Source organism: Salarias fasciatus, chromosome 15 (genome assembly GCF_902148845.1).
Source record: "Salarias fasciatus chromosome 15, fSalaFa1.1, whole genome shotgun sequence".
NCBI lineage: Eukaryota > Metazoa > Chordata > Actinopteri > Blenniiformes > Blenniidae > Salarias > Salarias fasciatus.
In genome coordinates this window covers 1,339,500-1,365,543 of record NC_043759.1, presented here as the reverse complement: position 1 = coordinate 1,365,543, position 26,044 = coordinate 1,339,500, and the positions used below count along the sequence as shown (strand labels likewise).

At 43.3% G+C, this 26,044-nt stretch overlaps 1 protein-coding gene across 3 annotated transcripts in view; it reads right to left on the bottom strand.

The window, feature by feature from the left end:
* LOC115402422 (uncharacterized) overlaps positions 1–26,044 on the bottom strand; it is a 654,628-nt gene that overhangs the window by 617,060 nt on the left and 11,524 nt on the right. The window contains exons 3-9 of one of the 3 annotated variants that reach the window (XM_030110961.1): positions 25,771–25,822; positions 25,632–25,657; positions 25,208–25,399; positions 18,828–19,030; positions 18,235–18,345; positions 17,072–17,200; positions 16,281–16,871 (exon numbers count right to left, since the gene is read on the bottom strand). In XM_030110961.1, the coding sequence (XP_029966821.1) occupies positions 16,281–16,871; positions 17,072–17,200; positions 18,235–18,345; positions 18,828–19,030; positions 25,208–25,399; positions 25,632–25,657; positions 25,771–25,796 (1,278 nt within the window). In that variant the 5' untranslated portion in view covers positions 25,797–25,822. Of the gene's footprint in view, positions 1–16,280; positions 16,872–17,071; positions 17,201–18,234; positions 18,346–18,827; positions 19,031–25,207; positions 25,400–25,631; positions 25,658–25,770; positions 25,895–26,044 lie in introns of those variants that run through there. The other 2 variants (XM_030110960.1, XM_030110966.1) reach the window with 2 other exon arrangements.

Below are 26,044 nucleotides of genomic sequence, written 5' to 3'. Positions count from 1 at the left end.
GCAGCCAGGCCGACTAAAGAACTGACGCCCCGATCGCTCTCTGCTCCATCTATTTATACTATTTCTTGGGAGTTCATCAACTCTCAATGGACTCTTCGTCAAGACACAATTGTTCAAAACCATTCGTTGCGTCTCAATTGACTCTTCCCCCCTCCCTGCAAAGGTCAATGTCCGTGACCCCTTGGGAGGCCCTCTCAGCCTCCATCAAGTCTCCATCAAGTCTTCCCAAATGCCAGGTGTTGTGCAACAAATCATAGTGTCACATTTCTTGTCCAATGAGCCTCATTTGCACCAGAGGGAGACAGAGAGACAATTGACCTGTAGTCTTAGCTTTAGAAAAAACAAACTGTCCAGCTGCCAAGAGGCTGCCATAAAAATGAAATATGGCAGGCTGGCGAACAGAAAAAGGATACGTCTTTTCCACGCCTGTGTCTACTTGCATTCTATAACTAACAGAGACATGCATTACATGAACAATAGTAAATAACATAATATAGTAAGCATGACGTAAAGAATATTATAAAATTGTTCTGCACTGGCTCTCTTGGCATCTCCCCTTCTGTGTCTGTGGGGGTAGTTTATATTAGTACAATAAATTATTTATTTATTTTCTATATTTTTTTTATTAAGAACTGCTGTTCTCAATACTAGTTCTCTAATATAATCACTAGGCATGCTGCGGTTCTCGGTTTTGTACCAAAGCCTTCTGTACGACATACATAGATCAATGCACCTATAAACCACAGTATGTCGTTGCTTAAACCAGAAAGGCTGACGTGGCATGATTTCATCCAAGCTGAAGAGGCTCATCCGATCTCCATGGAATGCGGTCTGACCAGTTGCTCATGATCATATTGTGTTGGCCTCCCACTCCACTCAGCCTGCTAGCTAGCTGACTTCATTTTTTTACAAACAACCCTATTCTGTTGAATATTCGCAGCCCCTGCGTGCAGCAGAACCAGTCTGTCTGCCAGGAAGTTTGAAGTTTCAGTTGGAAAGAATACTCACATATGTACCTTTATGTTGAGCTCAATGTAGTGAGAGACATGAAAAAAAGAAAATAAAAAATGCACAAAAGAGAATTTGGCCTTTTTTCAAATGGTCTGTTTATTTCTGCAAACACTGTAAAACAACACACATAAAATTCACACATATTTACAAGGTTTGTGTGTTTCACATGACAACTTCGAAACTGTGCTTCAGACCTTGCACTCACACAGCACTGCTTTTGTGCTTTTGCCACACGTAAACTTTTTGCAGTGAACATATTTACAGGGTTGTGTGGTTTACATGACAACCTCAAAACTGTCCTTGGTCTGAGCAGACCTGGCACTCCCATGGCACTTCTTTTCTGCATTTTCCACAAGTGAACTTGTAGCAGTGGACACATTGGGCAGTTGCAGGGTTCCTCTTGCACCGGTGGTGGACCTGGCATTTCCTGCTTTTACCGGGTTCATCAGTTTTGGTGGCCTGTTTTCGAAGAGCGTTCTCTTTTGCAATCTTCTTTGCCATCACGTGGGACTCAGCCAACTCACTGGCAAGCCGCATCAGGAAATCTGCTCGCCTTTCCTTCTGTCCTGTGCAGGCTTGGTACAGCACATGGGCGTTGAGGGCTGCCATATCAACCATGTTATAGAACACAGTGACTGGCCATCTCCGTGTTCCTGCCCGTGTGCTGTATGCCCGCACCATCTGGTCCATGGCATCAACACCGCATTTGGTTGCATTGTACTGGGTGATGGTGCTTGGCTTTCTTTTGCCGCTGCTCTCAGTATGGATCACACCGTGCATACTGCTCAACACGTGGACCGTCTTCTTGCGTTTGGCTGCATAGGCTGTCAGGGTGGCGTCAGTTGTAGAAAACACCTGGGTGCAGAAGTCATCTCTGTTCATCACTCGAGCAGAAGGGGGGATTTCTCTGCGAATCTTGTTGAGTGTCCCAAGAATTGCAGTTTTCCGGCTGCGCAACCTTCTTGCAAGTGACAGTGATGTGAAAAAATTGTCCGTGGTGACAGTTCTGCCCTGGTCCAGAAATGGTTCCATCAACTTCATGACCACACTCTCAGACAGTCTCTCTTCTTTGGGACGACCGGGTTCTTTGCCAACATATGGAAAGACGTTGCAGATGTATTTTGACTTTAGGTCGCAAGCCACCCAAAACTTGATTCCAAACTTGTCCGGTTTTGTCGCAATGTATTGCAGAAAAGGGCAACGTGTCTTTGATGGGTAGAGCTGTTCATCGATGGTGATGTGGCGACCAGGTCTGAAGAATGTCACACAGTTCTGTCGAAATGATTCCCACAGTTCAGAAATTGCAGCAAACTTGTCTGTCTGCAGTCGCTCAGCCCGGGTGGTCTTCCTGTCAAAGCGTAGGTGACGCATGATGTTTTTGAAGCGGTCTCGAGACATTGTTGCCATGATCCATTTGTTTCCATACATCTCTGACCAGTTGTCAGCCAGAGATGGAACCTTCGTCACCCCTCGCCAGATGACGATTGCAATGAAAGCCTTTAGTTCAGGGATACCCATGAACCAATCGTCCTGTGTTTCCTTTGCATGCTCAATTGTGCACGCTTGAATGGCAAGAAGCATCTGTATGCTGATGAAACAGAGGAAGCTTTGAAGGCGAGTCTTGATCCTTTGTCTGGCTTCATGTGTTGGCTCTCCTTCAGTGGCGTAGGGTTCAACAGGAGTGAAACCCAAAAAAGTTTCCCGAGTGAAACCCTCGTCCAACCTCTTCTCTGTGCCAGACTGTCCCATCTTTTGCGGTCTCTGTTTCTGCACTATTCAGACGAGGTTTCTTTGTTGGAGGAGGTGGAGCATCTTCTTCCTCTGTAAATTGAAAAAATGTATATCGTTAGCAAAGAGAAATGTACCAATGTAGAAATGAGTCAAATATATCACAATTCTAAATATGAAGTATTCTAAAGCAGAAATTTGATGTTTGAGAAATCTTACCTGAAGACTCTGAGTCAGATTCCACCTGAAGGTCTATTTCTTCTCCTTCGGAGTCAAAGGGGTTTGCTTCAGCCAGGATCATTTCCAGGGCCTGCTCTGTGGTGAGTCTTCTCTGCATCTTTGCTTGTTGGAGAGTTCTTGAAGCAAATGTGAAGCTGCTTGGTTGCCCGCAGGGATTTTATACTACCCACACAATGAAAGTCACCAAGTACTTAGTCCCACCCCCATACATACATTATGCGTGGTCATGTGACCCTGTAATACAATAACAAAAGCTGACTACTGAGGGGTGGAGACTTGCAGACCGAGCACTCATTTATCTGTTGTTACCATTCTGCTTTTTGTTGCAAACATTTAGTCTTCAGGTCACATGCCACCCAGAACTTTGTCCCAAACTTGTCTGGTTTTGTTGCAATGTACTGCGAGAAACAGCAATGAGTCTTTGTTGGGAACAGCAGTTCTTCTATGTTGCTGTGTCTGCCTGGATTTTATGCCAAAATGCAGTTTGCAACAAAGGAACTCAAGGAACATTGGAGTTTGTGGCAAACCTCAGTCTCAACTGGGTCCCAGTCAATCCCTGGGAGTTATATCCCAATTTGTGATGACTAAACAAAAAATCATTGTGTTTACAAAAGAATTTTCTCTGTCATACTCAGGAGGGAAGCCCAAAGTACTTTCTGGCTCCATTCAAGCGTCCCCCTCCCTATCAGAGGTATGCATGAACCAACAAGCCGGACGGTTTCGGCTGAATTTACAAGTGAAAAGGAGTGCGACCAGTGGCCGTTAAGTGGCGCATTTACAATCAGCGACTGCTCACCTAACCACATTCCAAAGCAGGAACTATATGATACCTCGTCAGGCCATCAACGACTAACCTAAACCAGTCTTCCTGGTTTAATTAATTTCTTACAGCTGGCCACCTACTTGCAGAACAGATCTCTATGTCTGTCTGCCTGCATAAATAAGCACTCTGCTAAGGAAATCCCCACCCTGCGAGTAGCTTTCCAATCACTGGCTCTCCCACACCCCCCTGCTGCCTATGTGTGAAATCTGAGCCAGAGGAGCAAGAGGAGAGCTCACAGGCAGATCGCAAATAACCCGTTTCAGAAAGCCATGGCGAGTGGAGGAGTGGAGGAGAATGAGAAGGAAAAGTTTGTCGAGGCGTTATTAATTTTAAATCTATGTATTTTCCTTCACGCAGTTACATCAAAACTTCAAAATAAAAAAAAGAAAATACATTTCGTTTAAAGTCTTTTCTCCTCTTTTTTTTTTTCCTTTTTTTTTTTTTTAGGATGCAAAAATACAGACTGAAATGAAACCGTAAGCCCAAACTGAGATACGAACCGATCCATGGGAAACTGTACCCTGGCACGCCTAATAATCATCCAATAACTCTTTGCTCCCGTCAGTCTGCATCTTTCTCACCAGTTGGGCAGATTTACCTGTTACCCTTTCATGGAATGACTGATGTCCAACCATGGATTTTACTGGCATTCCGTGCCGTAATAGATTACTTAGCAGCAAAGTGGCTCACCTGGATGGTGCTTCACTTCAGCTGCGAAGATAACGCATCCAACCCCCCTGCATTCCAGTGGCTCCTGATCCCCGTGTCCAGAGCACGTCGGGGAATTCCCGCTGCACTTGTTGGAATAACACATCTGGTCAAATGCCACAGTTTTCTGAATGATTTCCTGCCGATTTTGCCACAATTCAACTTCAGTTTTCGTTTTTATGTCTACATTCTATCCAACAATACGTTATTTCATGCATCTCTCCATTTCATCTATGTTCTCAGGAGAGTAATAAATACTCCTTATCACTGCTGCCTCTTCTCACTAGCAGTCACTGCCCCATGGTTGACTCTCAGCGTACTCTTTCACGCAGCCCTGTACTATAGGGTTCTAAATTCGATCCATTATTTTCTGCCATCATCCCAAATACAATTTCCTATCTATAATTATCCATACCCGTCTCATAACAAAAACTTTAACGTCACAAAAGCTGCAGCATTTAAAATACTCTTTAATCGTCTCGTTTGAAGGCAAACCTGCTCTAACTTTTCCACCTTCACAATTAGTCAGTCTTCCTTTTCTGTCTATTTACACTATTTATATCATTTTGCTAAAATACCCTATGATTACATGCGCATTTTATTTACATATGTACTTTTTTGGCCAAAGTTTCTGCTCCTTTTACCATCTGCTCTCCTTCAAACTCTCACAGACAGTCTCATACGCACAGTCACCCCTTCTCCTTTCCTCGCATCTTTCTGACACTCACTTGCTCTTTTTACACACACTCTCAGACATAGACACAATTACCTCCTCCGCACCAGAAGGCTTTTGTTTTGCAACCACCCTTTCAGCCCCAAAATTCGCTTTGACAGTCCAGCTCACAGCTGAGCCGACAAATTGACCTTTGGCGGTAACCGCAGTTGGGACAGATCCATCCATGCTCGACCCTCTCCTGAAGTCTCTTGTGTACACTTTCTCCTCTCCTGGGAGAAGGCTTACTGGTTTACAACCTACGCTTCAGACCCAGAGTTCACTTTGACAGCCCAGTGTCTCAGCTGAGTCAACAAATTAACCTCTCATAGGTTGGACCGGCCGTCCGTAAGGGACCCACTCCTGTTTTACACCCTCTCCCCTCTTGGAAGAATTTATTTATGGCAGAGATTACCCATTCAGCCCTAAGGTTAAATTACACAGAAACAACACACTCACATCCAGAAAGTGAGGAGTGCTATTTGCTTCAAACAACCTTGGCAACCATTAAGACATAAAAATTATGAGTAATTGTTACCTTAATTATTTCCAAATAAACCCTCACTTAACTGCAAAATTCTCTTTTAATACAGATCACTAGGAATTTAAACTACTTAAATTTCAGACTAATCTAAACTTTTCTTTAATTTAATTGGGTAAATAATGTATGTTAAACATGGCGTTTTGTATTTAACACACTGACTGCCGTTGCCGTATATTTACGTCAGCAGCAATAGCTACGCTCCCCGCCGAAGACGCATATTTACGTCATGGTCGTTTTTTGCGGGGGGTGGTGGATCAAAGTCCGGTCCATCTCGGGTGTGAATTTCAGACCTCTAGGCAATGTATTTCTCTCCCACAAGGGGGCAACAGTTGCACTGTTCTCCAAAAAAGCAACCGCAGATCGGCCCATGTGAAGAAGACGGAGAGCGGCGATGATGGCGGAACGAGCATAGAAGAGATACAAGCAGCTTACGCTGGCACAGTATTGGACTGGCAGCGTAACTGCAAAACTTTGTGACGAGCTAACTGAGGGCGACATCGGCGATTGTCCTGGACAGGCACCGGTCGGCGTTGTCGCTGCACCACTGCACGACCCACAGAGCAGGCTTGATGGGCGGATTGGGGGGCACCAGCTGGTGCCCATCGCGGCCACAAGCAGAAAGGAACGACCAGCAAGGAGGTGCAGGGTCTGTGCACGACGGGGCTACAGGAGTGAAACAAGACTCGTATGCAAATCCTGCTTAGTCCCGCTGCACGCTGGGCATACCACTCCAAAAAGACATATTGACCATGCACACACACACACACACACACACACACACACCTGCAAATAGTTCAAACACATGAACACATTTGTAAACAGATTGTTGAGTGCGTTATGTTTTAAATCTGATTAAATGTAGTTTTGTCATCACCTGTCATGACCTTGATCACCGTTCTGCTTGAATTTGCTTCTCTGCAGAAAAAGCTCGTTTTCTCAATTTTTTGGTCAAAATCAAGTGTTTTTGCTGAAAACACCCTCTCTTCTATGGCCGATATCTCAAGAACTGAATAAGCTAGAAACAAACTTTCTTTTTCTGATGAAAGAAGAGACTCTAACGTTTCTTTTGCTGGGTTCAATGTTCATGTCGTCCTAAAACTCAATACTCTGTGGGTCCTGCAAGTGAGTGAAAATTACGAAAAAATTCTGGCACTGGACTGGACACATTTTTGCACATCATCTGGCAGTGAATGAGTTAATATTCAAACAAACAAATTTGCATGCATTTTACTCCATGTAAAATTTAGAACATTATCTAAAGTATTGATTTACAGTTGTTCCTGTCTAACAAACCCTTAGCGGAATCCGCACCTCCACACTGGCGCCTACTCCCCTCTTAGGAGAATTATCCTCAAGCGGCTCCTGCTTTTCTACTTATGCCGACCCTTCTCTAGCCGCTGTGTCGCTTCCCCCTCAGAAGTTAAGACACATAGCAGCCTCAAGACAGTCCGCGCATGCAAGCGGCCCCTTTTTACCTTTAGCAAGCAGACTCTTTCTGCACCATGGTCGTTACTCTTATGTGGGTTGGTCGTTTTTTTTGCATTCTGACTCCGAACTCCCCCTCTGAATTTCTTTTAAATCAAATTGTCTTTTTATCTTTAAAAATCACTTTTTAACTTTATCTAGGTTCTTTTGGATTAATTTAATCCGGTTTTAGATTTCACCTGGGCAGAGACCAGACATAAGCACACAAAAAATTTAGACGCAGAATAAATTAATCTGCTTACCTCCAATTGTTGTGGCCACAGTGTGCTGAATCAAACCTCCTCCACAGATAAAAATCAATCTCCGGTTACTCCTCCTGGCTGGCTCGCCAATAATATGTTGTGGAATTTTATTTAAAAAAGTATCCTAGGCCAGTCACGATGCAAAAAACCCCACAAACATATATTCCAGAAAAAACGTAAAATCCTCAATTATATCCACTCTTGGTTCTTGAAGTCTTCAATCGTAGTTCTCCTCGAAAAAAATCAGGCAGACTCTTCGTCAAGACACAATTGCCCCCCCCCCCCCCCCCCCCCCCCCCCTACAAAGGTCAAGGTCCGTGACCCCTTGGGAGGCCCTCTCAGCCTCCATCAAGTCTCCAAATGCCAGGTGTTGTGCAACAAATCATAGTGTCACATTTCTTGTCCAATGAGCCTCATTTGCACCAGAGGGAGACAGAGAGACAATTGACCTGTAGTCTTAGATTTAGAAAAAACAAACTGTCCAGCTGCCAAGATGCTGCCCAAAAAATGAAAAATGGCAGGCTGGCGAACAGAAAAAGGATACATTTCTTTTCTACGCCTGTGTCTACTAGCATACTATAACTAACAGAGACATGCATTACATGAACAATAGTAAATAACATAATATAATAAGCATGATGTGAAGAATATTATAAAATTATTCAACAGGAGCTGATCAGCTTAATCTGCATTTTGTCATCTCCATTAGTAGTGGCCTGAATAAAACGGACATTCATAGACATTTTAAAGTTACGCACTATAGCTTTAAATCCGAGTGTGAGACAGATGTGTGGACCAGGTGATAAATTCCTGCCTTCTCTCTGTTTCTGCCATCGATCACTGCCTGTTCCAGCTCTCGCAGCATTTCACTCACGTGAGTCCCGTTCCAACTAATGTGGGTGTGCTCAGCCAAACAGGTGCGGTTCTTCAACCGGCGTTGGTTTGAACCATCCATCCGCTTCATCCTTTTCAGGGTGACGGTGCAGCGCAGAGACCATTAAAGATACACAAAATCACTCATGAAGCAATTTTTTTCATTTAAATTATCTTTTGTAGTAATTATAGAGGAGGTCTACACTTTTTTATCCTGTCCAGTGCCTCATATTAGTCCAGTCTGAATCTGCACCTCAGTGATTGGGGGTGTTTAGAAGGATTTTTTTTCCCAATCAAATCCTTTCTTTTTCCCAGATGAATTGGTGGCCAAACACTGTACAGTATGACGTAACAAACTGAGTGAAGGTGAAGCAGAGAGGAGCGGAGGACACGGAGCAGGGTGGGGGAGCGGCTCAACCAAAGATACCGCCACCATTATCTCAGAACTGTTTGTCTTTTCTCTGGCTGGATTGTGATGTTTTGATTGGAATTATTTCAGAGGACATGGATCTGGATGAGAACCAGCAGGTTCCGTCAGACAGACATTTCCCAGCTCCGCTGTGCAGCTGTACTCAGTGATCGGCACGCAGACCGAGGTAAACAGTTTATATCTGTGATTCTTTGTGCTTTAGTATATTTCTGGGTAAAGATACGATGCACATCTGTCCAGTGCGTTGGAAGTTTTTATTTAGCCTCCAATAAGCTGTTTGTCTGCTGTTTTGTTGCAGATTATTTATCAGAAAAAAAGCACATACATTGTTGGTTTACTGTCATTTGTTTGACCGTGCCACGCAGTAGTCATTTGTGCCAGTGTTGGGATTTTTGTTGACCGTTAACTGAGCGGTACGCGCAGGTAACCAAAACCTCACAGGCAGGTTTCCAGAGTGTCAGTCACATCGAAGATACCCAAGATCACTCATGGAATAAATACAATTTTATCTGAATGCTTCTCCCTTGTCTTCCTGTGTTTGGACGACTGGGTCTGAGTCTGAGGAGCCGAGCTCCTGTGTCCGGGTCTCAGTGGCCACCTGCCGTGCACCATGATGCTGGGTTGTCTGAGAAGCTATTTCTCATTGAAAAATACTGAAATGAATCAACAAATAAATAAAAATAACTTGTGTTTGTGCACTGATGTTGCATTGAATTGTTGTTTCTGACAGGGAGTTTATTTGTTTATTCATTTATTTTATGTGCGTGCATGTGTTTCTGATGCAGTCTTTGTCCGGCCACACGGACCGAGCTGAATATCAGGCTCCCAGCTGACTCAGGACCGGGAGCGCCGTGGTTTCTGGTTACAGATCTCTGGGTAAACTGTTCACTCAGGTGTCAAATCTAAATTTCTTTCTCAAGCAAAAGGTCAGTGTCCTCAGATTGCATCGTCCCTTTGGCATTGTGTGAGCAGCACAAGTCAACATGTCTAAATGTTTTGTCTTGAAAGCAGAGGAACATGGAAACATCCCTGATGTCCACCTCTCAGTCTGAGCCCAGTCCTTCATTCACTATGGTTCCTGTGCTACCTTTGTTTTTTTTTTGTTTTTTGTTTTTTTTTGTTCAGCTAACAGAATACATATTGTACATGACACTGAAAGAGAAAAAAGTATTTTACAGTAAGAAAAATCTTCAGCTTTGGATTCACACAGTGCTCTCATACTGCTAAGGAAATTATTATTAAGTTCTGAGACGGTGAGACATGTAGGCCACGAAGATATTTACAGTTTCATTAAGTGAATGAGAAACACTGTTCTGTTGGGTAGTTTGGAAGTTTCTCCATGTTGTTTTGAGAATGAAATTTCTGTTTCAAGAATTGAGCCAAACCACTGGAGGAAAACTGTAAATGATAGAAAGTTGATGTTTTCTATATGTTCTAACTGTCAAATTCCTTTATTTCTCCACTGAGTGAAGTTTATCATCTTTTGTCTTGCAGGATGTCCGGGTTGTTCCTGATGGCTGTGAGTTTACACAGGATCAGAGAAGACTTGGTTAGCTTTAGAAAATCCCACCAAGCCATTAAAGAGGAGCTGATGTTAATACTTTTGAAACACCGATGGGATTTGATGGTGGAACTGATGAATGGCAGGTCAGAGACGACGAGATCCTCACATAATGCTGCTCTACATCCAGCCATGACTCATCTAGATTGTTAGGTTTAAGACATGTGGAGACATCGTGCAGCTTTCTGGCTGGGAAGTAATGACTGAAGCTGACTGATTGTAATGATTGGTGGAATGGCTCCTAAAGCCCGCCTCCCGGAGGGAGTTTTTCAGTGCTTCATGCTGTTTATCTGCTCTTTTATTGCAAATTATTGTCAGAAAATGAAGCACACACATTGTTAGTTTAATATCATGTCGTTTTAGAGTTTATTTTACTTTTTTTTTTTCCAGTTCCTGAGTCTAGCAGGTTGGTCGGGCGGAGCCAAGCATCACTTCACTCACTGCTCTGCTGTGCATCAGGAGGTGACAGAACGACCCGATCTCAACCCGCTGGTCCTGCACTCACATTACTGCAGTGTGAAGATGGGAACAGCAGCTGGACCCCCCGCTGTGCTCAAATAATCCCATAAGCTACTGCCAAGTGAGAACACGACCACTGAGAGGGAGAGGAGAACCTGGACCAGGTCTTCAGGAAGTCCAGCTCTGTCCTGGTCTGTCCTCAGACAGCAGTCACACTTTAAAGATCAGATGAATTTAAAGTCAGAACAGCTTTTATTCAGAGTCCTTCTGCATCGTTTGATAACTGAACACAAACTCAACTCATGATTATAAAACAAAGTCATTAATTATTAAAAGATTTGGAAACTGATGTGGATCAGGTCACCTCGGAGCTCCGCCTGTTCAACAGGAACATTTATATCATTTCTTTATCAGTCTCATTAAATACAGTTAAGCACGTTAGAGAGTGAACTTTATTCAAGAAGCCTTTTTTACAGACAAGGCAGAACAAGGTAAAAGATGCACATAATCTGGAGCTTTTGTTAGTAAATGATTAATAATTACTAAAGTCAACATTAAAGCCTGAAGAATTTCAGTGTTTTTGACACACAAGAGGTCAAAGTTTCATTTATATTAATAAAACATTGATAACAATAAAGATAAGATTCCAGAAAGTTTAAAATTTGTTGTTGGATTGATGCCAGCAGCCGCTGCAGTGAAGACAAGAGGAAAGGAAAAAAATGCATCAAATTTTCAAGCACAGTCTGAAGAGTTCGACTCCCAAAGACCAGATTTAAGACCCAAAGATCAACATCAGCCTCAGCTCCATCACTCAGTCCCTCCAGCAGCTCCACCCTTCAGTTTGATCCCTTCACATCCACATGATCCACATGTTGGGATTCTTCCAGCTTCGGTCTCACAGGACGATCATCTGTGTTTCAGTGGAGACACAAAGAAAAAGAAGACGATGAGTTCTTTATAGATTTAACTGATATGATTCAAAACCAGCTGGATCTGATCAAAGAAACTTTCAACAATTAAACATCAACATTTTAAAAATGTCAGTTCACACAGAAACAGCAGAAACTCTGAGAACCATGTAGTTTTCATGTTGGTCCACTAGGTGGAGCCCTCAATGAGTCCTGGTTCCAACAGCTGGTCCTGCTGATGGACTTCATGATGATAGATTCATTTAATTCAGGTGTGTTGGAGCAGGAGAACACTGACAACATGGAGGACTGTGGCCCTTCAGGACCAGGTCCAGGACTACAGCAGGACCAGGAGAGCCCAGCCAGAGAAGTGAGCTGGTCCTGCTCCACTGGTGCTCAGCAGCCCGGCTCAGGACTCAGTCCCATCCTGACGGAGCGACAGCAGATGATGGAGCAGCTGGCTGACTGCACCACCAGCAGCAGCAGCTCAGAGGCTTCTGAAACTCTGGAACTCACAGCTCAGCTTCCATCTTCATCACATCAGCGCCGTCTGGCTGTCGTCACATGTGGAGCTCAGGAGAGCTGCTCCCACATTCCCGTCTGCAGAATCTCCACTTCCTCTTTCATTCAAACAAACCTTGATTGGATCAGACTCTCAGTGTTGATCATGAAACTTCAACTGTTTCACTTTTTAGCTCAAAAGCTCCTGATTCATCAAGTCTGACTGACGCACGGAGGAGGAATCATCAGGATTCTGGCTGCCTGCTCGCATCGGGTCCTGGCTGACTCTCCAACATCACATCTGAGGACTTCATCAAACCAAAGCCAGGTCCAACCTGTGTGGGGTCTACATGTTCTACCTGAGCTGCTTCAGGAACATCTTGGAGTCTTTCAGCTTCCTGCCTGCTGCCTTCCTGACTGGAGAACTTTGATCTCTATGAACAGACCTCAGTGTGGAGGAACACTGGAACCATGTGGAACCATGTGGTTCCTCCTGGACTGAAGGTTTCTTACCTTCTTGTAGCTGAAGGTCTTGAGACCATCTTCAGACACTGGATCCAGGTTTTCCTGTCCTCTCTGTCGGATCTGAATCACATCTGGACTGAGATTCAGCAGAAGTTGCAGGTTGAGTCTCCTCCGTCTCCGGTGTTGTCTCCTTGTCCTTCCCATCCGATTTCTTTTCATCTTCCACAGAGGTCTCGTTCTGTTGAGGAATCTTTCCTCGATCAGCCTGTTCCTGTTGAGCTGTCGTCTGTATCATGAAAACAATGTCAATCAATGTCAAAGTAAACCATTCATCATGTGGACAAAACTACCAGAAAATCGACAGTTCAACCATCTGTTTCACTGTCACTGACAACACGGAAGTGGGCTGGGCTTCATGGAGCCAACAGAGCGATGAATTAAAATCAATCAAGAGAATAAATTTTTTTTTAAAAATAAAGGAAAATTAGAAGAAAATACAAATGTATAAACTTTGTAAATAAAAATGTGTGAAATACTAATCCATGCATTTGGACTAAGACATACCCTTGAACACTAGTTCCCAAACTTGGTCCAATTTGATTTCTCCGTTGTTGTGAAGTTAAAGAAGAAGAAAAAAATCCTGTTTTTGCATATTAAATATGTAATAAGAGCCAAAGCACAAATGTGAGTAGAACAGTTTCATGTTACATAAAGGGGAGTTTTTATTCTTCAGAATGAAAAATCCTGTGAATGACTGAAATACTGGTTAATTATTGACGAAGTGTTAAAATCAGAGTGTTATCATCAGTTGTCTGAGCCTGGAGGACAGAGGAAGGTGAACTGAAGGACAAATTCAAGGACATTTAGGCCCTGTCCACACGGAGCCAAGCTCAGACAAATCCGCACAAATGTTTGTACGAAGTCACCCGTCGTCCACACGGAGCCGGCGTCACAGCGCTCTGAAAACCACAAAGTTTGAAGCCGGGTCCCAGAGTGGAAAAAGACGCGCCTGAGACGTCTCCGCTGTTCCATCTTTGCCACACATGTTTATTGAGAGGATTGCATCATCGCCCCGAATCTACAACAGGACGCATGCGTGGCAGTCCGACAGAACCACAACAACAATGGCGCTCTACAGTATCGTGTACGTGCTTCAGACGCTCACCAGTAATTGTACCTCGTCGTCCGTCCACACCAGACTTTCCTTAACTTTCGCTCCGGAGGTCTCCATCTTTTGCATTTGTTTACAATACAACATGAATAGAACGTGCTTTCATACGCATACGCATCCGCACTACCCAACTATTACTGCACTGCAGCACCGCCAGGGGGCTTGGCATATGTATTACAGCGTTTACATGCGTCTTCAGTTCACTAATGTGGATGCTTTTTTTTTCTTTTTGCTGACACCGTCTTTACGCAATTTGTTTTGTTCGTTTTGACCCTTTTGGCTCCGTGTGGACAGGGCCTCAGAGTCTTCAGAGAGTTGAATAGAAGACGGAGCTGATCATGGAGTGTGTGGAGACTCTCTGCAGGGACTGGCTCTGGATGGATCACTGAAAACCTGACCTCGATTGTTCAATAACCAGAGAAGAAACCACTGAGGTGATTAAAGAGCTGCTGAGTGGAAAGCTCAGGTCAGATGACTTTACAGCTGAATTTTAGAAACGCTCCTCTGAGGAGACGTCTCTCATCCTCGCTGTGAACAGTGAAGCTTCTGAAGGGGAACAGTCACCAGAAACCTGATCAAAAGCCTTAATTACTCTGATTCTTGAAAAAGAAAAGACTCCCGAGATGAAGGGTGTGGTGAAACCTCGCTGATGCCACCGGAGACCAAGACTTGGTCCAGCAGGAGACGTCCAGTAGGCCGGACTTCTTTAGTACATGTCTAATATTAATGTGGGGAAAGGAATGAAATAATTTGTTATTTTGTTATTTATGTTTTCATGATGACTGATGGTTGGAATGTGTGTGTTTTAGACTGCATGAGGGATGCATACATAAATTTGCTACGGGGGGGGGGGGGGGGGGGGGGGGGGGGGGGGTGCTGTGAGGTTTGATTCCTTGAGTATTTTTCAGAGTTTGAAAAAAGGTCATGTTTATGGGAAATTTGCTGGTTTGCAGCTGATACCAGACCGTTTTGTATTTCAGGTTTACAACCTAATTCTCCTGCCGGTACTGTGACCATCAGCTCCAGTCAGGGTTCCTTCTGTGTTCTATCAGCTGTGACCAACGCTGGATGAGCCTCTGGGAGCGGAGCAGCCCCCTGCAGCCGGGACTGTTTGTTGATCTGTGTTCATTAAATAAATGAGTCAAAATCCACCGTACCTTCTTGATAACCCTTCCAGAGGGGAGTTTGCTAATGACAGCAGGTAGTTAGCAGAAGATGGATTATCAAACTCATCGCAGCTGTTTCACTTGATGCTGAAAAGGCTTTTGGTCTGGAGGAGTGGGGATTCTTATTTAGGATCTTACAAATATTTAGTTTTGTTAGGAAAGTTCATGAAGAGGTGCTTCTGTGAAATAATGGTCCAGAAGCAGCATTTCAAAGCCACGGCTTCACATCCAGTTTCCCTGATGGGGTAAAGTCACACTAAAAAAACTGCATGGAAATTCAGCAGAGCTGCTGTGGTACCATGGAGGAATTTCCTGCTTCCAGGGTGGACCCCGCCCTCGCCTATAAGGAGCTGGGATTGGCTCTGGTGTCGGAAAATGAATGAATTAAAATCAATTTCAATATTAAACAGGATGTGCTGTTCCAGTGCTGTGGTCCCTGCTGAAATAACAGTATTTTATCGGAGCAGTGTTTTCATTTCATTTTGAGACAAGAGATGACTGGATAACTACAAAATGCGCGCACACACACACACACACACACACACACACACGCACACACACAGGAGCTGAGAGAAAGTCCTGACAGACAGAAATGTCTGTATAGAAACAGATGATGTCTTGGCAGAAAATTACCACGACACTTCATGTTATTTTACAGATTTGTTTCTTACAGTTAATGTGGTCTAAATAAAGTGAATCCCAGGGTCAACTGCCTACTTCAGACTCTCCCAGTAGAATTTACTGACAGTTCCTTTAAAAAGTTCAATAACAAGTTTAATGAATTTCTCTGAGATGGAGAAAGAACCGGTGTGAGGATAAGGTTACAGAGTCCAGGCAGTGCTGCTGACTGGGTTTACCAGATGTTTATTTGACTATTGTGTCTGCGTTTAGTCTGAGACCTCTGCCACACTGGGCATTGACCCCCCAGTGTCTGGAAGAGGAAGGTTTCTGGACTGAAGGAGTTTCATCTGATTTAAATGGAGCCTCCAGAATTTGGTTGAATCACAAATTAAATATTGATGCAGGACCTTTTCTTTCAGGTCGGACTCTCCAAGGTCAGCAGACACATGCAGGAGGGTTCCAGGGAAAAACTGGACAACCTGCTGGGTTTTAGCTGATGGCTTCTGCCATCATCATCGTCATTTAGACCAGAGAGTTCAACATTTCTCCAGATCTGATGACCTTTATTAATACAACTCAGTGTGGAGGAACACTGGAACCGTGTGGTTCCTCCTGAACAGAACTTTTCTTACCTCCTCACTGCTGGAGTTCATGGCTCCATCTTCACACTTGGAGGGAGTGGTCTGATAAGATATGGATCCAGGTCCTCCTCCACTATTTGTAAGAACTGGACCATTGGGATGGAGTTCGACTGGAAAGCCAACGTTCTTCTTCTCCTTTTCAATGTCAGTCCATAATTCCTGGTTTTTCTGGTCTCTGTTTGCAATTTCTTCATCAGTTTCACTTTTCAAGGCTTCCATTTCTTCAACATTTCGTTTGTTCAGGGCTTCAGTTTCTTCACTGTTTTGTTTTTTCAGGGCTTCTATTTCTTCAGCATTTTGTTTCTTAAGGGCTTCCATTTCTTCAGCATTTTGTTTTTTCAGGGCTTCCATTTCTTCAGCATTTTGTTTCTTAAGGGCTTCCATTTCTTCAGCATTTTGTTTTTTCAGGGCTTCCATTTCTTCAGCATTTTGTTTCTTAAGGGCTCCCATTTCTTCAGCATTTTGTTTTTTCAGGGCTTCCATTTCTTCAGCATTTTGTTTTTTCAGGGCTCCCATTTCTTTATGCAGCTCCTTCTGCAATAAATTGACGTCTGACTCACTTGGAGCAGTTGGTGAAAATGTCTGGAATAGGAGAGTAAAAACACAACAAGAAGGCCAATGTAAATACAAACCACCGTAAAGCCCCCATGTCACAGACAAATCTCAAGATTTCATGACATTATCCATCACCAGCAGGTAGAGCGTTGTTGGACTTCTGAATGAACAGACCTCAGTGTGGAGGAACACTGGAGCTGTGTCCTCCTGGACAGAAGAGTTCTTACCTCCTCACTGCTGCAGGTTGCTGCCTTTGAGTTTGAATTGTCATTCTCTGATGTCTTATTTTTGTTTGATGAAAAAAACCGGAAAGAATTCCACAGGAGCCCCGTCTTCTGACCATCCTGTTGACATGTCTTTGGTATCATGAAGTAAAAAAACAAAACAAATAGTAAATCAATATCACAATAAAAATTTAAAAAAAAATGAACAAAACCACCAAAACCTCAACAGTTCAACCGTCTGCGTCACTGTGACTGATAAACCAGGAAGTGGGCGTGGCTTCAGGGAAACAGGGTGATGTGTTGGAAGCGAAAGAGGAGACGAGTGGAGGGTCGTTTATTTCCCACTAACAGCGCTGACAGCTGTCATCCCAGGAAGCCACACCTTGACAGATGACGTCCGCCTTCATATCACTCGCCGTCTGCACCACACCTCCCCACGCCACCAAACCCCGCCCCTTCTAATCTGAGAACCCCCCCAGCAGACCCCACAGTGAAGAATTTCAATGAATCAAAAAAAGGAAAAACAAAAAAAGGAAATAGAATAAAATAGAGTAAAAACTTAGATACAATAGAAATTACAACAGAATATGAAGAGAAAATTCTAATAAAATGGTAAATGGGCTACACTTATTGTTGTGGAATAAAGCTTTGGTTTCAAAGTTCTCAGGAACACAGTGTGAAGGCCGCTCTGTTTTGTCTGAAGTCACTGGGAAACAGCATCTGCTGGTCTGGTGAGATCCAGCTATATGACCTGGCATGGCCGGAAGTCATGCTGGAGTCGGGTTGGATTCTCCCCGGAGCAACAGCCTTGCTCTCAATCAGCTGATTTGTGTGTGCTTCCTCTGCAATCCTCAATAAATCCTCCTTGTGCAGCGTCAACACCTGGACTCCTCATCTTTGGCTCTGATTCACCAAAAATTCCACAACATTTATGAAGCACTTTTTTCCCACACTGCTTCAGTGGAAGAAAAGCAAAACAACTCAGTGAATTTTATCTGACCTCAATCATCATCATCATCATCATCATCATCATCATCATCATCATCATCATCAGGTCGACCACAGAGCTGTTGAACATTTCTCCACATCTGATGATTTCTGTTAAAGACCTCGGTGTGGAGGAACACTGGAGCTGTGTGTTTCCTCCTGGACAGAAGCTTCCTTACCTCCTTGTTGCTGCGCTTCTTGTTTCCATCTTCAGGTGGACGTGGAGTCTTCTTCTGTTGATCCTTGGATCCAGGTTCTCCTCCACGGTCTGGATCTTCTCCATCATTGTTCTGAGATATGACCAGAAGAGAACGTTCTGGACCTCATTCTATAATTCAACATTTTTACTTTTCATCAACTTCATTCCTTCAACCTCCTGGAGGAACTTCTGCTTTTGACTTGTTCACCAACTGAAGAAGGATTTTTAATGACATTCAATCATTCTTTGATCAACCTGCTGAGATTCCATGAAATTAAAACGTTTGAGGAATTTATTCAGAGAAGAGTGGGTGAATTCATTCAGTCAATACATGTTGATTGCTGATTAAAAGCAGGGTGTCTCTGAATAGTTTTCCATGATGGAGAACTGGTGTCTGATGAGATCGTCTCTTTGTTTAGAGCCTCCTGCTCACGTTTGATTAAAGAACAGATTCTGTTAATTGTTCCAACATCAGACCACATTCATGTTCAGCAACAGTCTTCAGTCACTGTCAAAGAAAAATGTTCCTGAAGCTGAAATAATCCAGGATGAAACTGGAAATCAATCTGTTACCTCTAACTGGGAGAATCTGAAGAACTTCTTGATGTTTTTCTCCATGTTTCCGTTGAGTTCACAGCTGAGCAGCTTGTTCTGGTAGAACAGACAGTCCAGAGTCAGCTGGACTCTCTGGTCTGTCACCAGTCTGCGGCTCGGAGGAATCACTTGTTCGGTATTGAAGGTGTGATGCATCACCACCAGAACGGCTGCTTTACCATCTGGAAACACAATGATTAGCATTAGCATGACTCTATAGATGTTAGCTTCAATCTCGAAGAGCTGGCTGCATGTTGTCATCAGTTCATCATTCTATCTTTTCAATAAGAAGAAGATCTTATATCCAGATTACAGAGCATCTTCCCCTTCTAACATACAGATGTTGACATCCTGCATCTAGGGGTATGTTGGTGGTATGACTGAGTAGGGTGTGTGTGTGTGTGTGTGTGTGTGTGTGTGTGTGTGTGTGTGTGTGGGGGGGGGCGGGGGGGGGGGGTGTATGTGTGGGCGACTGGAAAGGTATGCATGTGATTAGAGATTGTGGCACCCTGTGGGGTGGTGGATCCTGGGTCTGGGTTCTCCCGCTGGCCCCTGTCTGTCCTCGCCTTCACTCCTCCTGATGCATGATGGGTGTGTGCTTCTTGAGTCAGTGGCTCTCTGGCTATGGTCGCCGTCCGCCCTGGTTTGGGTGGGGGGGTGGGGTGGGGGCGAGTATGCCTACTGCATCCCTTTTTCCTTTCTGGACCCGGGGCCTGGGTTTAGGATTGTCCCCGGTTGTCTGGGCCCTGAGGGCCTCTCTGGCCTGCTTCTGGACCTCTCAGAGGTCAGAGGTCATGATCAGGCTGATCTTTAATCCCCTTGTTGTCTGGTGGGCTGTTAGACTAATGGCTATCTGGATCAGGTCTCTCCTGATGCCCTGCTTTGTAATTTGACACCTGGATCCCCAGCTTCACGTCCCAGATCTCTACCAGCTGTGTTCTCTAACTGTAGGATGTTCTGTTCAGGTCTAGCAGCCGCTCATCTGGAGTGTTGGTTCTAACTGAAGGATGGTGGAACCTTTGCTCTCTTCCTTCTCTACACTAGGGCTGCACGATTAACCGACATCCAATCGAAATTGAGGTTTTAACTACTGCGGTAACCAAACCGCACAGGGCTGAGGTTTTTCGAGGCATTTGAGTGACAGACCCAATCCGCCAATCAAAACGTTCGAGTCTCGCGTTCCGGGTCACCGGCCAATCAGAAATGACAACAGGAAGCAAGTATGTATGCACTGCACTGCTGCAGCTAACTAACGTCAGGTTGCTAACAACAAACCCTGCGCGTGTGCTTTGCGGTGTCATGAGGAGCAAAAAGTTTTCAGTGTGATTCGTTCACGGTGTGAAAATGACTGATGACAACAGAAGAGGGAGCGGAGCAGCTGGTATTAAAAAAGAATCGTAGTTCAGTTGTTTGGACTGACTTTGGGTTTGAAAAAAACGACGTGGAGCCAGACGTAGATTGTGTCGCTGTGCAGCAGCCAGATCCAGAGGAAATACGTCTAATTTGTACCAACACCTGAAGACTCTGCTACACATTACAGAAATGTCGACAAGTCGTAGGTTATTCCGTCTCTCACCCGATCACCCGACAGCTCCTGCCTTCATCCAGCGCATGTCGATGCGCTCATCTTTCTCCATGAAAACATGCAGCGCAGCCCAAGAATATGAGGGAAGATGACCCAAAGTAGGATTACTAAACTGATTGTGATCTAAGAATATTACAGCAATAAGGATTCTTTTTTTTTTTACCCTTTATCTGTAGTGGCTGGCGAGTTTCTTTTTCAAGTTGAAGTTGGTTTCACAGTGGTGCCTATTTGCGGTTCTTTTTTTTAATTTCCATTTATTTGACGTTGAAAACTCTTGTCTAAGTAATTTTCTGTGAACCATGCAAGCAAGACCAGTTTTGAATTCCAATTTCGACAGCATTGGGTGATTCTTTTGTTATTTCATTAAAACGACGCACTTTTTTTTTCAAACGTGATGCAGACAGCATGGTGGTGTCTCTGCTGCCGCTGCCTGAAGCTTTGTCAATGTAGTTTACATTAGGTTATTTTATGTGTCAACTTGAGCAACACCATGTAAAAGTAACAAGAATTTTTTTCGACCATAATTTTTGCTGTTTTCTGCATTTGAAAGAATAAAATGTGAAAATCGCAAATCGAATTGCAATCGCATTATTGGTCAGAAAAATCGCAATTAGGTTTTTTGTCAAAATCGTGCAGCCCTACTCTACACTCTGAATGTTTGTTCCCTTCGCTCTCCATCTCTCCTCCTGTCCTCCTGTCAGCTCCAGCAATATCATGTTCCAGGATTCAAATCAATAAAATAAAGGCAGAAATCATGTTATCAAGAGGAGTTTTATACTTCTAAGCTCCTCTTTAAGAGTCAATCTCTCCAGCAGTCAGAAGCTCCGTTCTGCTGCCCCCTACTGGACAGAACAGCTCGAGGCACAAATTCAGATTGGCTTCTCAGAGGTTGATGTTCATGCTTTATTATGCTTCAATGATGCGAAACTAACTTCTTTAACAAAATAAGATGAAATGTAAAAACTTGTAACAAAATAATATCTCTCTTAGACTTTTTACAAATATTTAATAATGTTCTAAATATGAATCTTCTGTTAGAAAATCCAGCTTCAACAATATATTTCTTCATAACTGTAATAAGATAGAAGAATATAAGAGTCTCACCAAAACACCAACTTAACAAACAAAAAAGATATATACTTTTAATCTTGAATTGTTTTCTTCATCCTGTTTTTCTTCTACATTCTATTTTTCATCTCGGTATGTTGGAACTTTTTTTTGCAGTTCATCTGAGAAGCTGCTCTGAAGCTGAGGCTTTTCCTCCGCTGTCGAATTAAGTAGAGAAGGAATCCATCAGTTCTCCATAAACAGTGTTGTAAACAGTCGGAAAGCATTGATCTCATGCCTTGGATTATAATAAATAGAGGGGTTAATAGATAGAATTGTAGAATTTAGATTGTTCTCTGATCCCACTCTGTAGCGATAGGAGGCGCTAATGCGCCTGTTGACATGGTGCCATCCGCCGTTAAACACCACAGAAGAAGAAGAAGCACTACGCTGTCTGAAGCCCCGTCTGCTCTGCTCCGTCTGTGTGTGTGTATGTGTGTGTGTGTGTGTGCGCGCGCGCGGTCTCACAACACTGCCTCTCGGTAATCACGTCGTGCAACAAAGTATCACAGTACTGAGTGCAAAGCGCTGGTCAGTTCACGTTCACGTGCTGAGAAACGGTAAAACCCGGACATTTCCTTGAATTTAAAAAACCCGCCCGGACGCCCCGGACAGGACGGAAAAAGAGGACATGTCCGGGGAAAAGAGGACGTATGGTCACCCTAATCTAATTAGTACCGGTCTGGAAATAAAACCTGGGACCTCTGCTCGAGTGCCGGTGTCAGGCGTGAAACCTACTGAGAGTGATCAGGAGTCTATGGAACAGCAGATCATCTCCTTCATGAACATGAATTGCTATAACCTCACAAGACATTGACACCTGCCATTCACGACCTACAAAAGACAATCAGCAACCAAAAGCAACATTATCGAGATTTGGAAATAAAACAAAAACAAACAAAAAAATGGAGCTCTGAAGTCGTAGAAAAAAACTCAAAAGAACTAATGTGTACATTAATGAACATCTGACAAGGAAAAATGCAAACGTTGCCAGAACAGCCCGCTTTTTGAGAAATTAAACAAGATTCAAGCAACCTGGACTTCAAACTGTAAAACATGTGTTAAGCTGGATGGGAAGCCTGAAGAGGCTGCAGTGTTGTGTTTCAGGGATGTCAGGCACTGGATGAATACAACAACAACCCACATATACAACTTATCAGTGGTGGGCCGTCAGGGCCTACAAAGCCTTCTCTGCTGGCCTAAAAAGTATCTGAATTACAGACTGATGTAAATTATATTTTGTCCATTAATAATTAATAAATGATTCCAAACGGTATGTTCCAGTTCCTTTCATAGTTTTCCCGTGGTTGTGCTGCTTCCAGACATGTTTTTTTCATATTAAATCATTTAACCAATCAGATTTCAGGCATCATCTGTTGCTAGGGTCAAAGAAATCTGCCTGAGGCCTTCACTGCCCGTTCCTGATGGCGCAGTGAAGTAAAGTGAAGCGTCAAACAGACAGTTGCTTCAACCAATCAGATTTCGAGTTGGCGACTCAGCGCCTTCTAGCTTCTAACAACAGCAGATCCAGGCCCTCTGATTTACATTCACCAAGAGATACAGTAGGGGGCGGTATGCACCTAAGTTGTTGGTCGCCTACCTCAATTATTCCAAAGAAGAAGAAGAAGAAGACCTGAAGAGAAATAAAACTTATGCCAGAAATCCCACAGGGCAAGCTGGACTTTCAGCCCTGACTTTATGGGACTGAAACACGGATAATCTATATGACAGAGCAATTGAAGTCTTTTTGAGGAAGGAAATGAGGATGGATTTTGTTTTCAAATAATGGGGATTTTGGTGAGTAAAATGTTCCTCTTTTCCTAAATAATATTGCTGTTTTATTAAGTTGTTGATGCTCATTGTATGTGCACAGATGTAGTAGGAGAATTGTGCACTTCAGCAAAGGCATTTATTCTGGCTGCACAAGTATCTATCTGCTGTGCAACAACTCTTTATGTGCATATCTGCATAATAAGATTTTTTATAGACATAAAATAGTTATTGAGAGGTGGATTGGTTCAGGCGGATCTGTTCTGAAGGCCTTAATGTGAAATGCACGGTCCGCCACTGCAACTTATCCTTTTTAAATGGCAAATTCCCTGATCAAATGAAAATTAGAAAAACTATGTGGTTGAATAGGAATCACTTTTCCAATTACAGACCTATATCAGTTTTATCAAAGTTCTCAAATGTCCTAGAAAAACTATTGCTTACCGTATGGAAACATTCATTGAGAAAAACAAAACACTAAATGCAAACTGGTAAGGTTTAGAAATGACAGATTGACCTCACTGGCCTTGTTAGAACTCACAGAAGAAATCACAAATAACTTGGACATGAAAAAACACTCCACTGGAATTTTCATAGATCTAAGAAAAGCTTTTGATACGATGAACCACAACATTTTATTATGTAAATTGGAAGCAAACAAAATCAGGTGCTTTGCCTTTAAAATTCGAACACACAGAGCTACCAGAGGTCTAACCCCCCCCCCCCCCCCCCCCCCCCCCCCCCCCCCCCCCCCCCCCCCCCCCTCTGTAGCTTCCACTACTCACAGTAGCTGTATGGCCTGGGGGTAAGAAACGGAGATAAATGTTTTCAAAACAAGGAAGCTGAACTATTTACTGTTCACTTGTTTTGCTGTATCTCAGTTACTGAGTGGAAGTTTGGGGAAACGCATATGAAAGCAACACAGATGAAGGTCAGACTACAGAAGAAAGATATTAGAGCGGCCCACACCGCTGGATACAGAGATAAGACAAACTCACTGTTCCGACAATCACATATGTTCAAATGTAGGGATTTGGTGGAATTCAGGACAATTCAAATGTTGTTCAAAGCAAGACAAAACATCCTCCCAGGAAACATCCACAAAATGTTTGGGGATCAGGAAGGAGGATACAACTTAATCAGGGAATTAAACTTTAACAAACATCATCCTCATACCACATTAGAAGATATGTGTATGACACGGAGTGGAGTAACACTATGGAACAGTCTCCAGGATCATCTAAAACAATGCACTAATCTAAATCACTTCACATTAAAGTGCAAAAACTATATATTTGAAAAATATGCTAATAATGAGCAAGTATGACAAATTTTAATAATGTTAAGCAATATTAAAGGGTCATATTGTTTATATAGTTAACCTGCTGGTGGTGTGCATGTGTGCATGCACAGATGCAGGCCTACTATATAATTATTAGCTTGGAATGTACTGTTGGTAAACCTTAAACCCTGTTTCTGTTTATGGCTAATGTCCATAGTATGTCCAATTCATGGTGATTACAAACTTATACAAGGACATTCGTCTGTGTTATTGTAAATGCAGACACTGAAGCTGGAAGCTTCTTTCTTGACAGGACTGTGCAGCATCAATGGCAGGATTTCAAAAATGAAAGAAGTGTGGTAGGGCCTGATAAGTTTTTAAAGTTCTTCCTGCTCCTTTTGAGCAAACAAGTTTTGGATTCTGTATTATGTTTATGTTCTGTCATTTTAAATTGTTGCTAAAACAAATAAATATACAGCTACTCTTTAAAAATCAGTGATAGTCTGAGATTCTCTGCTCTGAAAATGTCTTGATGCGGTTCACTTCCTCCACAGTGAAAGATGAGCAGCTTTCAGCAACTGACCAATCAAGACTGCAGACAGAGACATGTCTCACCAGGAAGATGCTCCATGGCGTCACGGACGTCTGTCCCAACCCGAGAAGAGATGGGACAGAAAACCAGACAGTAGTCAGCGTCTTCAGAAGACGCCGCCTCAGTTTGACCCAAAGAGCCAAAGAATTCAACAACAGACTGATGAGCTTCATTTGTTTTTCCTGTCAGGATGACGAAGAACTTCCTCCAAGAAGCTGGGAATAAATAGAGCAAAACACTGAAGTCAAACTTCAAAGAATCAGTTAAATTTACTTGTGCGATGTAATTTGATAACTTACACCACTGTGTAACACACACACACACACACACACACACACACACACACACACACACACACACACACACACACACACACACACACACACACACACAGACCCTGTTGAACTGGTTCTCAGTCTGATAAAAACAGAGTTAATGATTTCTCACCTGGAGCTTCGTCCTCTGCCTCGCTTCTGAAAACACAGAGGAAGTTGAAGTGAACTCAGTTCAACACAGTGACAGGAAATTAAACATGACACTGAACGCTGCTTAACATTATTACAGATTATTTAAGACTTTTACTGACCGGATCAGTTGATTGTGGTCCTCCATGTCTGCCGTCTCTCAGAGGAAGAAGACTGTTTGTTCTCCTCTCTGAAATTCTTTCACTTTCACTTTCCAGTTGGAGGAGGAGCTGCAGGAGGGAAGGACTGAATCATTTCCTGAATCATTTTTCAGGCAGTACAAACAGTGCTGCGGTGTTCAGGGACCGTCTGCAAAATACTAGACAATGCAACAGTGAAGACAAATACCTCAAAAAAAAATAATAATACCACCACTGGGATTCACTGCAGTGTCAC